The sequence below is a fragment of the Pseudoliparis swirei genome, chromosome 18, assembly GCF_029220125.1.
Source record: "Pseudoliparis swirei isolate HS2019 ecotype Mariana Trench chromosome 18, NWPU_hadal_v1, whole genome shotgun sequence".
Lineage (NCBI taxonomy): Eukaryota > Metazoa > Chordata > Actinopteri > Perciformes > Liparidae > Pseudoliparis > Pseudoliparis swirei.
This window is the reverse complement of record NC_079405.1, coordinates 25,619,960-25,635,592: the sequence shown is the minus strand read 5'-3', so window position 1 is coordinate 25,635,592 and position 15,633 is coordinate 25,619,960. Positions and strand designations below refer to the sequence as shown.

The following is a 15,633-nucleotide window of genomic DNA, read 5'->3' as shown; positions in this document are numbered from 1 at the left end:
GAAGGTTCTGTGAGGAAAGGTGATCCCTGTGAGGTAACGTGATGGACTACACTGCCCTCTAGTGGACGAATGTGAGTATGCCATGAACATCCTCGTTGATAAATACTTATCCATAATACCAGTTTATATATAGGCCCACCAAACCACAACTGTGTACATTATTGTTATAACATCGGAGGGGGAAATATACATTAGGAAGTGGTATTGAATTTTTTTTTTTAAAGCCCATAAAAGTTATTAAATAAATGTTAAAGAGCAAGCAGCCATGCTTTTATAATAAATGTAAATACTATGTTAAAATGCTGGTGTTTTTAGATGATGTACTGTCTCTTCAGATGTTATATAGTTAATCACTGGTCAACCATTAAAAACCCTACATATTTTGAAGATAATGCAACATGCACCAGCTGGCATGAGACAAAACAAATACTTTTTTAAAAGAACATTTCTATTTAATATTCTGAACCACACCTTTTGAAATCCAATTCCCTCCACTACAGTCTAACTTCTTTGCGTTATGTGATGGGCCTGTTGGTTGCACAGGGCAAGACAGCTCCTGTCTGTTACGTGCCACACATTTTGGCCTACACCGTGTTTTGAAATCACAAATATGTATTGTTTGACATGCACGATCACTCAATGACATACGGGCATAGTATACAGCATCTGAAAGGACGGGCCTCCTCAGGCATGATGCTGATATGCATGTTGTTGTTACTACTAGTAGTTATTTGCACAGTTCCTCAAATTCAGTGAATGCAAACGACAAAGCAGAAGAGCACCTGAGTGGAGCAGCCTGTGCATGTGCATCACTCACTCACTCGGACCGTGTGTGACCACCGTGGGCCTGGAGAGCAACACGTTTAATCGAGAGGAGGAGCCACGCCGCTCTCCACCATTTAAACCGGCGGCGCATGCGCATTAGCGCACAATCGGGACTTAAAATCTCGTACACAACTGTGTCTTTTCTTCATTCTGCCTGCATCTCCTCGTCGGCGTGTGGCAACCCGACACGTTACTCGTCTTTTGCTTTGTTTCAATCAAACAAACGACACGTAGGAAATGAGTGGGGACCAGGTAATGCCACCTCTGCTGACGAACGGTGACAATGTACTGCTGCCATTTCATGCGCTCGCTTCAGATAACTTGGCTAACTAGACAGCGGCTGCTAGCGCGCGTTAGCCGAGTGTGTTTGTAACGTTATTTTGTTGTTCACAGCTTTCTGACGCGTCGCGTTTGTGTTCGCTGTGCGAGGTAGAGGGTCTGTCCGGCGAGGGTTGCGGTTGGAGTGACTGGGCATTAACTCCGGGCCAACGGGCACATTTTTAATGCGCCGCTAGCCGTAGCCGACGTTAGCCGCAGCGGCGTCGGTGTCAGCCGCGGAGCAGCGCCGAGAGCCAGCCGACCGAGCTAGCAGAGCTAGCATGGCAGCTAACAACTCCCGTTGCGATCCAGCAAGTTCAAAGTTAGTTAGCCACCGCGATATTTAACGCCGGTCTGTTTGTGTGTGTTTTTCAGATTGACTGCGGCTCTCGTTTCAACGGTAAGCGTGTGACACAAAGCAAGCGGCTTGCAGGGATGGTTCCCCCCCTCTGACATGTCTTCGCTGCTCTGTAACGTTACGGTAGTTCTCGGCAGAGGACAGAAATGGCGTCCAGAGACTAAGTCCTCTGTCTCACTCTCAGGCGCCTATTGTTCAAAAGGGAGGTCCAATAAAAGCTTTTCCGAGCGGTATTTTCTCGATGCAAATCATTATTAGCGCACACCTAGAGGTGTTTTATCAGTTTATCGCATTGTAATGTATTTATGGTTGGCTTTAAGTGGCATAATTCTCACCTGAAAGTGAGGGTTTGGGGGTTGAGGACTTAGTCTCTGCGCCATTTTCTTTTTTCGGTGTAGCGGCCTGACTGCTGCAAGCTGAACCCAGACTATGAAGTGGAGCCGGCTGTGTCGAGGAGCAATGAGACGGCAGATCGCTTCATTCATATCTTACCGAGTGACCAAGAAGTCTGTTTTTTTAATACCACGACTGAACGCTTTTTTTTTAATGGCAAGCGTTATTTTTTATTTAAGCTAGAGGGCCCGAACATTTCAAGAGAAAGTGAACAGTTGTAAGTTAGAGACACATTTCAACTGTCAACTCATCGAGTAAACAGCTTAAAGTCATCACGCACGTTATTACGTACGTATTAGTTTATTTGAACAGCGTGGCCATCATAAGAGTATTTTGGGGTGGGGTAATGTTTCATGCTATTATGATTTGTCTGTTTAAAGATCAATAAACCTGTATCAAGCATACAAGCTGACCACCACTCGTAGCCATGCCAAGAAAACTAAGTGGATTTTAATTAAGTCCAGTTAAGCGGGTCTAATGTTTGTTTTCTATGGTAATCATGCAAAATATTAACTGAAGCGATTCAGCTGTCTTACAATCACATGCAGGTTATTGAGCTGAGATGTACTTCTCTACGCATCTGGAATGCTTCAAATCATCTACACAATTGTAGCGGTCCACTTATTTTGTTTTCATTCATCAGCAATGGCGCTTGACACTTGACAGGCATACTTCACTTGTATTTGACAGTGATATTAATTCCTGCCATACTAGACTATCTAAAGTCATTAACTACTAATGTTGGCTTTCTACAGAGCATGTTAACTGGCCCGATTTAAAAAAAAAAGATTACTCATCAGCAGGTTTAACCAGCACGCATTGTACTTTATGCATCCATGAAGGTTTAGTACAACTTGTCTGCTTGTCAATCATATCAGTTGAATGTTTGTCATCTGTGTACTGTTAAGTGTTGCTCAAAACACTTCAGTATGTAATGCAGGTGCAAATGCTCCCATTCATTTTTCAAATTATTTGGTTTCTGTCTTGAGAGGACGACACAAATCAACTCTCCAAAGAGTAGATAAAGAGTCAATTAGTTTTTACTATGACACATTTATCAAAGTGAAGCTCGAAGTTGGTCTTTCACTTGATGAATTTCTTTAGGCTCAAATCCCTTATCAAAGACTTTCAGCATGAACATGGATGCTTTTGGTTTGTTTTACACTGGTGTACGTGGAGAGCATTATGGATGCATTATTTTTAGGACCTGTTCCTAGACAAGTCTGTCAGCTGTGCGCCTGACCAGGTCTACAGCCGGTCAGCCGTACGCTAAAGCATGTAGACTTGATTAGGAGGTTGATTGCCATTATTACCTCCCTAAAAATGATTCATTTCCCCCCCCCCCCCGAGCTGTGGTGTTGCAAATTAAAGGAGGTGGAAGACCATTTACTTCACTGACCTGTTTCAGCCTGTCTGTTTCTTATCTTCTCATAAACAATGAGTCATATATACGGGCAGTAGATGGTGCTGTGCTACTGTGTCATACATTTTCTGTCTACTCTTTGCATGGCATTCAGTGTATTGCATGTTGGGACCTTGTGTAATTAATGTTTTTACAAGGGGGAAAAACTATGCGGGGGGACTTTCTTCTTCCCAAATTTTTGATTGAGCCTGTGTTTCTCTGTTAGTCTTACCCACGTGTGTGTGTGTGTGTGTGTGTGTATATAGTCATTAAATAGATCTTGTACCTAAAACTGAGGAACACCAAACCTACTAGTTCTTTGATCTATTGTTGGGTTATCGCAGTCAATATCTTTTACTCTTAAAGAATATGACAGTGTTTTCTTCTCAGACTCTCACAAGCACAAAGAAAAGTACAAAGAGAAGGAACACAAACATAAGGACCACAAAAAGGATAAGGAACGGGAAAAAGCAAAGCATGGCAACAGGTATGGCGTGTGTGCTTCCAGATTATTCATGAATGCATATTTTGGGTTATATTTGCTCAAATTGGATAAGTACACTTGATCATGGCATTATTTTTGTATCGTCTTAAATCGGGGAAGGTGAAACAACCGTAATACATTCTGTTTTATATACTTCAACTCAAGTGATCACAATGACTCCTCTGACCAAAAATACAGAGACAAGGAGAAGGAAAAGATGAAGAACAAAGATGGCAGCGCAGACAAATACAAGGACAAGCACAAGGAGAAGAAGGTGACTTACCACGCACATAATTCATGGAGGAATGCACATGTGGTTGTGCATGTGTGATTTTAGGGTTCAGTGTGAATCATTCTGCAATGTGACGCTCTGTCACATGACGTACATGTATCTGACTTGCCATGTACAGCATACACTTATTTCCCACCTCTACATTATGACATATTTGATAAATATGTCCATTCTGCCAGGACATGTGTCCAAAAATATGGATAGACAATGAATCACAAAGCGGCAAAGATGAATCTCCACCACAAGGTCACAATGCAATCTGGAGCTTCTTTAATTTAATGTGTTTGGTGTTAATTTGTTCTGATAATTACTCAATTGGTCTGCAAATGGGGGGGGGGGGGGGGTGAATGCTGAGGGCAACTAGTGTATAATATCAGACACATTCCTGGACCCCTATAATTCTGTAAAATGTATTTTAAATCCAAAGTAGCGAAACAATTTAGATGCTCCTGCTTCTTTGCCTGAGATCAGAGAATTGTCAACTCAATGCTGTTTTAGGCGACTTAAAGTTGAACACTACTCATCTACCGCTCGGGACTAACCGATGTCGTATGCAGAAAGTACAATACAATTCCAGTATTTAACAACTGGACTTTGATGAAGCTTTTATTAAGCAGATATATTGTTTGTCATGTTGGTTTTACAATATTTTTCCCTAAACAACTTTTTGGTGCATCTTTCAGACGAAGCCCCTTGATGTAAAAGTCAAAAAGGAGAATGGCTTTGCCAGGTATGTATGTGTTTAATGTTTATCGAAGAACTACATTAACTCTACCATCGGATGTGTTTTTATATGAAGCCATTTCTGATTTAGAATATTTGTGTTTTGGTTTTTGCAGCCCTCCTCCAGCAGTGAAGTCCGAGCCTCAGGATACCTTTTTCCACTCTCCTAAACTTGAGAAGTCTCTAAAAAGAGAACGGGCCGACGATAACGAGTGAGTGGCCTTTGCAATTAGCCTTCTTGAATGTCCTCTGTGTCTGTCGGAGGGTTTGGGGTATTTTGTGAAGTTGTCTGTGACCAAACTTCTAACACAAGTTGTTTTTCAGCTCTGACTTTAAGGCCAAAAAAGTAAAGATTGAAAATGACAAGAAGGTCAAGAAAAGGAAACCAGAGGAGGAGGTAAGCGTGTGCTTAGGCTTTAACGTTTAACGATGAAAAGAGGCCTCGTTACTCCTGTGTGCTCTGGCGCATGTGTGCTTTTTTTTTTTCTGCCGATACTGGCATTTCTTGTGCCAACATGTGAGCAAAATAACTTGGTTTCTGTTCTTTTTTTTAAAGGATATTAAGCCCAAAAAGCCAACAAATAAAAGAGCAGTCACTGACGGAAGAAAGAAAGTAAAGAAGGAGCCAGAGGAGAAGTGGAAATGGTGAGTTATTCATGCCAGCTGAACGATACCGACATGCCCGTCGATGCGGGGGCGGAGCAAGTGTTGGACGGAGTCATGTTTTGTCTTTCTTCGGTATATTCAAACTCCTTATTCGATTCTTCGGTTAATTCCAGGTGGGAGGAAGAGAGATACACAGATGGCTCCAAATGGAAATTTCTGGAACACAAAGGACCTGTTTTCGCACCACCGTACGAGCCTCTTCCTAGTCACGTCAAATTTTCCTATGACGGTAAGATTGTAATAAATAATAACGCATTTTATTTGTAAAGCACTTTTCATAAAACACGAATCTCAAGAGTGCTCCAGAGCCAGTAGACGGTTAGAAAATAACTAAGCTTGTACTTCTCAATGGAGTCAGTCAACAACTACACTGTTTAATCATGCGATACCATGTCAGTGGAGAACAAAACAGACTTTATTCATTTGTTTACGTTTTAGGTAAGCACATGAAGCTGCGCCCAGAGGCGGAAGAGGTGGCCACGTTCTATGCCAAAATGCTGGACCACGAGTACACCACAAAGGATATCTTCCGCAAAAACTTCTTTAAAGATTGGAGGAAGGTAAGAAGAGAGAGGCACTTGAAAATAAAAAGACTCGGCATTCGTGACATGAGTAGAGTCTTGGGAAGTGACTGTTCAAAAGATTTTGGTTTTTTGAGCGTGTACCGTGTTTTGCGACTGCAGGAAATGTCTGCAGAGGAGAAGGCCAAGTTGACCGATCTGAAGAAGTGTGACTTCGCTCCGATGAGTGAATACTTCAAGGCGCAGTCTGAAGCCAGGAAGGCCATGTCCAAGGATGCCAAACTGGTAAAGCATTACGTTGTATCTACACGAGAGGAAACTCCTATATAGCCCAATATATTAACAGCCATAACCTGTGTTACCTTTTTGTTTACTTCCATAGTTGTTGAATAATTAATGACATGCTAGGCAGTTATTAGCCCTTTTGTCCACATCAACCCTGAGCCCAAATGTTTTTGTGATGAGGATCTGAAGTCTGTTATACAAATTCCATTGCAATGTCAACCATGCTACTAGGGCTGCAACTAACGATTATTTTGATAATCGATTAATCGGTTGATTATTTTATCGATTAATCGGATAAAAAAAACAAAAAAACTTTAATTTTCAACCCTTTATTCAAAACAGGGTCCGTACGGTCATGGAAAACCTGGAAAAGTCATGGAATTATTAAATGGCTATTAGCAGGCCTAGAAAAGTAATTGAAAAAAATTAAATCCCAAAATATTTGGAAAAGTAATGCAAATTTGTTTTATTCAAATGTTAATTTACACGGTATATATACGGTATGCTTTGGAATTCTCATTGTTATTTTAAATACTACATCTTCTCACTTTGTCACGTATAGACAGAGTTTTCACAAAATGTTTAATCATGGAAATTTGGTTTAAAGTCATGGAAAGGCCCTGGAGACCCACTGGTCAGCATGTGGATGAACCTGTTCACTGGTCACCATGGTGATGAACCGTCACAAACAGACTGACAGCTTTCCTCTCCTGAGCAGTGGTCCCCATGTGGCCCCCTGAACAATATCAGAGACGCGTTCATATTTATTATTTTTTTTCACCTGGCCCGCTGCCGTTGAGATTGCAGTGAGACGCGGAAAAAATGTGAAGTGGTGCTCTTCACAATAAAACATCTTTGATGGGACGTGTCGCGTCTCGGCCAATCAGCGTTCAGATGTCCACAGCGTTTGGGAAGTTAGGTTAGCTTGAATGTTAGTCCGCTACATCTGCTGCTGTCACGCTGCACGGTGTAGCGATACTAACAAAGTACCCGTACGTTAAAAACGATGTGATTTAGCATATTTTTAGTGTCGATACTTCATTAAAAGAGCGATCAGAGCTCACGCGCTGCTCCGCTCCGTTAATGTTATTTGCACGTGCAGCGCTCACAGCGTCGTGGCTTATCTCCGTTGCCTTTCTCCGTGGAAAAATATTTTCCGCTATCCGCCACGGAATAAATAACCACGTTTTCTGCGTTCTACTCATGTGGAAATGCCACACACGTCGTGACATGTAGCGCCCTGGTGTCTGGGTTCATAACGTCACCCGTAGGCGCACTTAGCTCCGTGAATGTCTCCGACGACGTGAATGACTTCCGCATCCAGCGCCACGTGAGCAGCAGCAGCCAATTAGATTCATCAACAGAGGAGCAGCTCAGCGCTGATTGGCTCTCACAACGCAGCGCCCGCCTCCCTCCTCCACTCTGGTTTCTCCTGCGCCGCTCTGCGCTCAACTCAACTTTGTTTATACTCCGTGACTTATTGAGCGCCGTAATAATCGCGCGACACAACGAATCAATAATGAAATTCGTTGCCAACTATTTTAATAATCGATTTTTATCGATTTTATCGATTCGTTGTTGCAGCCCTACATGCTACACAAACGACCACTTTTTTGTCAAGCAAAGTCATTTAAATGCACTACCTGGAATAAGTAAATTAAATATATGAAAGTGCAAATGAGGCAGAGTGTGTACCGTTTACAAAAATTAATGTGACACTTCAAATTATTGCCGGTAACAAGAAATATCATGTGTTTTTTTGTTTCCGTCCCTTTGTAGAAAATCAAGGAGGAGAACGAGCGGCTCTTACAGCTGTACGGCTTCTGCATCATGGACAACCACCGGGAACGTATCGCTAACTTTCGCATCGAGCCTCCGGGCCTGTTCCGCGGCCGGGGGGACCATCCCAAAATGGGCATGCTCAAACGTCGCAGCAGGCCTAAAGATATCATCGTCAACTGCAGCAAGTCCGTTTATTTTTTTATTTTATTTTGTAGTTTCCGATGCTGGCGAACGGATGTTTTTAAGTGAGCATAACGATTTAAATGTTTTATTCATGTCGCCTCACAGGGATTCAAAGCACCCAGAGCCTCCTCCAGGCACCAAGTGGAAAGAGGTTCGTCATGACAACAAGGTCACTTGGCTGGTGTCGTGGACGGAGAACATTCAAGGCTCGATCAAGTACATCATGCTGAACCCCAGCTCAAGGATCAAGGTGGGCTGAGTTTTAGATTTGGTTTAAAATAGTTTTCGGGTCATCTTGATGCCTTCATTAGTTAATGTTTCATTGTTACTTTTTCAAGGCCTTTTGAAATATGTTAAAAATACACTTTGCTCCACGGGATTGTACAAATTGGGACAACGCTGTCACATGACAGACTGTACTGTGCAAAGACCTAATTTAATTTAGTGTTCATAAGACTGCATGTTGACACTGAAACATAGCCACGTCTAATTCATTCATTGCCAATTTCTTTTTAACTTTTTGCCTGCAGGGAGAGAAGGACTGGCAGAAGTATGAAACTGCTCGTCAGCTGAAGAAATGTGTGGACCGCATCCGAACCCAGTACCGCGAGGACTGGAAGTCCAAGGAGATGAGGATCAGGCAAAGGGCTGTGGCGCTCTACTTTATCGACAAGGTGAGGCGCGTCGTGCAGTTTAAAATGATGATGGATCATCCATCACACACTGAGCGTAGTGTTTAAAGCTATTGGGAGTTAAAATGTTGTGACATTGTTGTCTTTACAATGACTTAAGTGCGGGCTTTAGCGGGCGGGTTCCTAAACACGAGCCACTGAGGGTAATGCCTTTGTAAGCCGACTTTAATCCAGCTGCCCTGATGCACTCTAGCTGGCTCTGAGAGCGGGTAACGAGAAGGAGGAAGGGGAGACTGCGGACACGGTGGGCTGCTGCTCGCTGAGAGTCGAACACATCAAACTCTATCCAGAGAACGACGGGCAAGAGTTTGTGGTGGAGTTTGACTTCCTTGGCAAGGACTCCATTCGCTACTACAACAAAGTCCCTGTGGAGAAACGGGTAAGAACTGTAAATCAGTGTTTTGTTTGTTTTGAGGACGCAAACTTTGCTTTTGTGTTCACGCGTGTTCTGCTTTGTTTTCCTTCGTCTTCTAGGTTTTTAAGAATCTACAGTTGTTTATGGAGAACAAGGAGACTGACGACGACCTGTTTGATCGCCTGAATGTAAGCGAAACACAACCTGGGGAGGAACACTATAAATACTTTATTAGCGGGAAAAGAAATTGTTTCAATTATTTGAGAAGAGGGTTTTTAAATACCAGAGACCTGTACTACAAAGCAGGATTCAAGGTTAGGGGGGGTAACTTCAGGTTCTAAGACGCTGCGCTGAGATTGGGAGCTTTTCAGATTGCCTCTACATGTCGATGTCCAGCTGGTGGCTCAGGGCCGATGTTTATGAGTCATGACGGTGTAAACTCCGGGGGAAAGTGCTTATGGATCCAACTGAGTTTACCTGAGGGAAAACCATGTGTTGGTTCGAGTGCACACGCCCAGGAGCTACCCAGTGGCACTAAAAGCATGCGCCGCCAGTCTGGCTATTTAAAGGAGGATCTGGGATAACAACACACAGGGACTTCATTACTTCACTATATCTTTACATGGCAAATGGTGTGCTGCTATATCCATAATGCTAATACAGCTTTAACCTGCTGACCAGTCTGAACGTGGTGCGCGTGTCTTGTGATAATAACCCACACACAGAAGTGAAATTCATCCTGCCGGCTAAAAGCAACGCGGATGGAACTGCTAAATGCAGAAAGGACAGCTGGCAGAAATTGCTAACATGCAGGAATGCATAAATGAATCGTCTTGCGATATCTCTGCCCCATCTGGAGCACGAGCCGATCTGACCATAATAACATTTGGCTATTCCATTAAATTAATGCGACGCAGACGTATTCTTATGGCGTGCAGGGCAATATTTTGGCATCTTTTGTTTCAGCTGCAACGAAGGTGTTGCGAGATGGACACACACAAATACACACCAACACAAAAACAATCTGCTGTAATAATTCAAAGCAGTCAGTCGTGTCTTATGAATTAAGCATCGTGGGTTGTTTGGATAGTTTTTTCCTGATGGCGCCAGAGCGCTGTAAAGTCAACATTTATGAAAAGATGGATCATTTCCAGAAGTCACAACATGATGTCTGCTTTAGGTTATATTTCTTGGTCAGGTATATATTTTTTTAAATTAGTTTGGTCTCCTGCATGAAACGTGCACCTTAACAGGGTGGTCAAGCCGGAATGTGATGACACTAAATATTACTTTAATATAACGGCAAAAACAGTCTGTTTATATTCTCATCATATTGCATGTTGCAACTGCTTGAGCCGCATGTTGCTTTGTTTTACTTCGCTAACGACGCTTATCGATGCTCTGCGTGATACGTTATGAAAGTAAACGTACTCATCGCTTTGAATTATGTTTTTATCTTCATGCCGTTTATTTTATTTGCTCAAAGTCCACGTCACACCTCCGCAGTTGCAGCAGGAAGGCTAACATTGGCATACACTCTATATTGTTCCTAAAGGGATTAATAATGTACCAAATTCTATAACAACACATTTAACGTTGCACATTAACTTTACGGAATACACAAGTAAATATAGCACAAATGTTCAGCCCCTTTTTATATATATATATATCTTAACAGAAGAAAGCCAATACATTCTGGCTTCTCAAAGCTGAGTAAAGTCACTTCAGATGGTTTGATGCCGTCTTAAGGACCAATCACACACTTGTTTTATCATGATGCATGCCGTCTTTCAGTAATTGCGCACTCGATTGGTCCTGCCAATCGTGTTTCTTGGCGTTTGGTTTCAACAGCTTTGCTAAAAATAACCTGCTAGTTTGGTGATGTTTGGACAAGCTGTTAATTTTTTCCGCCATATGCACATGTTTGGTAATGGAGGCACCCCCTATTGGGCAACTTCAAAATAGATTTTCACACATGGTTCAACATATCCTGCACATTTTGTGTTGACTAGAAAAACTGATAATTAGTCTTGTGACGTGCTTGTGTTTTTTTTTTTTGTGCGTGTGGCATGTGTAGCACTCAATTTGAATGACGAGGTATGTTCCAGGTGCTCTTCTAAACATCCCGAGAGTTTTGTGATTGGCTCAGCAACCGTTGAGTTTGGGTTATTGATGTACTGAGCCCCGCCCCCTTGAAGTTCATTGGTCAATATTTGTCACGTCTTCCTGCGTTTGTAAGCTCCATACGAGTTTAGTGTTTAACTGTCTCGTCTTTGTATAATATTATGGTTTCCTCTTTGTAAAACATGCAGCTCTGCGGACAGCAGACGTGTCTCATACGGCGAACGCTAACGCCGCCGTCCCTTTCTATGTGAACGCGTGCCGTCGTAGGAGAAACCCCGGGTTGATTTACCGGGTTGTAGGGTCGCTTGGAGGAATCATGGTCGTTGGGGAGAATCGAGCCAGATAACGAAGATACCACATGTATCTTTGAACTTGCTTTGTAGTACAGCGGCCTGGTGCCTCTCTCTCTCTTATAGCACAAAAAAACTAAGTTTCCTCGTCTAATTGTTTCTCCCCTAGACTTCTGTTCTGAACAAGCACCTTCAGGAGCTGATGGACGGACTGACGGCCAAAGTCTTCCGTACCTACAACGCCTCCATCACCCTGCAGCAGCAGCTGAAGCAGCTCACAAGTGGTACGTAAAACCGCTCTCACTAGATTCCAGCTTGATGTAGTCCGATGTAGAGACGGATGGAAGGCGTAAACTACATCATGTGTGTGCGAATACTTCACTGAATCAATGCGTGAAGAGAAAACTCATCCTATGTCTCTCTCTAGCGGAAGAGAACCTTCTAGCCAAGATCCTGTCCTACAACCGGGCCAACCGGGCTGTGGCCATCCTGTGTAACCATCAGCGGGCTCCCCCAAAGACATTTGAGAAGTCTATGCAGAACCTGCAGGCGAAGGTTAACATGTGTTTTTGAATTCTTCTGATGCTCACTTTTGTTTTGTTTGGTCTACCAAAATGATATCTTCAGTTGTTGGATTTTCATATCTCCAAATCCTTCATTGCGTGACTGTCGAAGAGAAATGGGTCAAATATATTGTATATCGCAGTAACCAGGCATGTTGAGGGGAACAATTCAGAAAGAGCTTGAAATTGTTTTCACAACGGCTTTATTCATAGAGCTGAGCCACAAGGATGCACCTTTTATTTATCAATCAGCCATGAAGCTTTTTTTTTTCACGTAAAAATGGCAGGAAATGCGTTTTTAGAGTCTTAAATATGGATATTTATGGCTTTTCTGTCATTGAACGGAATATTGGACCGAGCTGATGGATATTCAGAAACTAGGATGGCAATATTTCACCATTTTCCAATCTAGAAAATAATTGTTAGTATGTTTGTGTGTCCTCCAGCTTTGTTGCCTCATTATTTGCATTTTCTAAAGTTATTGTAGAAGCCACCACAACATTCATGGACATCAGCGTTTCATTTTTTTAAACTCTTTTCTTTTCTCTTAGATTGATGCTAAAAGGGACCAGCTCTATGATGCCAAGAGGGAACTGAAGAGCTCCAAGGCTGATGCCAAAGTACGGAGAGATGAAAAATCCAAAAAGTCAGTACCCCAACGGTCTTCTGTAGACAAACGTCCGTCTCCGAGGCCGATCCCCCCTTTCACCGACCGTGTGCTCCTCTAGGACCGTGGAGACCAGGAAGAAGGCGGTCGAGAGGACCGAGGAGCAGCTGATGAAGCTGGAGGTGCAGGCGACCGATCGAGAGGAGAACAAGCAGATCGCTCTCGGCACGTCCAAGCTCAACTATCTGGACCCTCGCATCTCTGTGGCTTGGTGAGATAATCCACTTTAAAATCTTTTTTTCTCAATTTATTTTGCCTTGGTTTTACATCGCGGTTGACTTTCTGGACATACACGGTCAAAAGTTTTAGAACGGCACCATTTAAAAAAAAATTTTTATTGAAATTGAAGCACTTCAAGTCCAGTGAATAACCTGAAGTTAGAAAGGTCAGCGGCAAACTGGAAGAGGTTAAACATTTTTGGTTTAGGTTGCCAAAAACTATGAAAAATAATGTTCTTTTTAGAGTTATACTAAAAGGCCTTTTTCATGGAACAAGTAAACACAACCTAAAAGTACAGCACACATGTGGGAACTTCTGCAAAAGTGTTGGGAAGAAGTTTCTGAACAATATTTGATTTCCATTGTAGAAGGAATGCCAGGAGTTATATCTGCAGAAGGTGGCTCTACTTCCACGAGTCCAAAATGTAGATTACATTTTGTTAAACAAAACGCTTCCATGATTTATTGTGTATTTGTTCTTTGCTTTAATTCCAGAGTACATTGAGAAATTAAAACCGTGTACATTTCAATAAAAACTGGAGAAATTGAGGTCTTTCTAAAACTTTTGCCCGGCAGTGTAATTCAACGAGTAACGGAGGAGCGCGTTGCTTAAAATGAACTCTGCCTCGTCCCGTTTTGTGTCTAGGTGTAAGAAGTGGAGCATTCCCGTGGAGAAGATCTACAACAAGACCCAGCGCGAGAAGTTTGCCTGGGCCATCGACATGGCCGAGGGCGACTTTGAATTTTAAATCCCCAATTTGTGGTTTTAACTATGATACACTTTTTTTATCGGATTCTTGTTTTTTAGCTTAAACTGAATTTTGCTCGATGGCCAGACCCGATCAGGAATTTGAGACCGTTTGAGCAGAAAAGACGAGCTAATGACGCCAATAATGAAGTGGCAGCAGGGGGTTGTGGGTAGTCTAAACATCTGGTCTGACTGAGATCGGGGCAATCGAGGCTGAACTCCACCCACAACCGAGCGTCGCGGCACGGTCCCAGTAATTGAAAGACCTTTTTACCGTGACACTTGACATGAACTTTGAACTCTGTGGTCTTATCTACTGTAGCTACTAGCTACCGTATTCAGCAAAATGAAAAAGAAAAAACAGCGTTGTAACATTTTATTTCCTCTGTTCACTTGCTCTGTATTTTAGCCCCGCCCATGTATTATTAACGAATTCTATATTTTGATAGACAAAGTTGAATCAAACGAGTTCCTTAACGACACCCCACGCGCCTTTCAAGGACACGGAAATCGGAGTTTTGAGTTGTGTGTGTGTGTGTGTGTGTGAGGGGAGTTGATTGATTGATTGGGTGACTATTTTAAACTGGATTATGTTTAATTGTTAAGCATGAAAGGGGCGATGTTTTTGGCAAGCGACGGGGAAAACACTGCAACCATGTCAATATTTACTGAAGCAAGCCGAATGTGAATATGTTGTTTTACAGCCTCCATCAGGGACTTCTTTTACAGTGTAAATGTGAACCAATCATTCTGTCCTTTTTTTTTTTAGTCTCCAACATCCTCTGAATCTGTCTGCATAGATCTGTCTCCATCTGATTTGAACCTTAATTTAACAATTGTTTCCCGGAAAAAGAGAAAAAACTCCCGTATCTGTTACTTGAAGATAATGCTATGATAATGTATTTAAAAGTCATTTAAATGGAAAATGTTTTCTTCCCAGAAAAAAAGGTATGTGGGGGATTTGAAACTTTGCCACAAAAAAAAATCACCAATCTGTTACAATTTAGGCATTTTTATTTTTGTTGTGTAAAGATTCAGGATAAAATGTAACATTTAATGTGAATTTTATCGGTTCATTTTATTCCACTTTTATGATAGGAAAATTGATGTACGTTGCTGTAAAGGCAACATCTTATTCCTGTTTTATCTTTTGTCATAGCCTTTGATTTTATCTGAATTTTATGCTCATTGTAGGTTTGAAAATGAATAAAACCCTACAAGTACATGTGCTATGTATGTTCCGTTTTTGTACCCATGAACATTTTAGGAAGTTTTCATTCTGAACAGTGACCCCCCCCCCCCCCCTCTCTCTCCTCCTATAGCAACACTGCTTTTAGATGGCAGTCTTTGCGGAGGCAGTAATTACATTACTTGTAATTTAGCAGACGCTTTTATCCAATGCAACTAAGTGCATTTAACCATTAATACAAACTCGGAACTACAAGAATCAAGAAAGTAAAATTGGCACTGAAGTGCTAATCAGTTTTTATTCAAGGTATAGTTGAAAAAGATGTCTTTTAAGTTTCCGGCAGGAGTTGCTGCAGCATCGTCATATTTGCTTTACAAATACTTTTGATCGTCAAAATAAAATCAACGCACACTACAAACTACAGCTAAACTCATTACCTGGCAGACAAGATAAATGGGTCATTTGCAGCCATTGCCTGTCCGAGGTGTAAATTCAGCTCGCGGCACATGCATTTACAGCTGCTCACCAGCAGGTGGGGCTGTGTGCATTGTCCAA

At 42.1% G+C, this 15,633-nt stretch overlaps 1 protein-coding gene across 2 annotated transcripts; it reads left to right on the top strand.

Annotated features, from left to right (window-relative positions):
* The first annotated feature begins 952 nt into the window (after positions 1-952).
* Positions 953-15,114, top strand: top1a (DNA topoisomerase Ia). Of its 2 annotated transcripts, none has more exons than XM_056437722.1 (21): positions 953-1,077; positions 1,519-1,543; positions 3,687-3,783; positions 3,946-4,054; positions 4,756-4,802; positions 4,912-5,007; positions 5,120-5,192; positions 5,352-5,440; positions 5,575-5,690; positions 5,900-6,021; positions 6,145-6,267; positions 8,047-8,234; positions 8,338-8,482; positions 8,763-8,906; positions 9,118-9,303; positions 9,399-9,467; positions 11,863-11,977; positions 12,121-12,248; positions 12,808-12,902; positions 12,985-13,134; positions 13,788-15,114. In XM_056437722.1, exons 1-21 carry the CDS (start codon positions 1,063-1,065, stop codon positions 13,888-13,890), a joined length of 2,235 nt encoding a protein of 744 aa, XP_056293697.1. In that variant the 5' UTR covers positions 953-1,062; the 3' UTR covers positions 13,891-15,114. The 2 variants fall into 2 exon arrangements, with proteins under 2 accessions (XP_056293697.1, XP_056293698.1); XM_056437723.1 differs by having other exon boundaries at positions 954-1,077; positions 3,979-4,054.
* Positions 15,115-15,633: the final 519 nt, after the last annotated feature.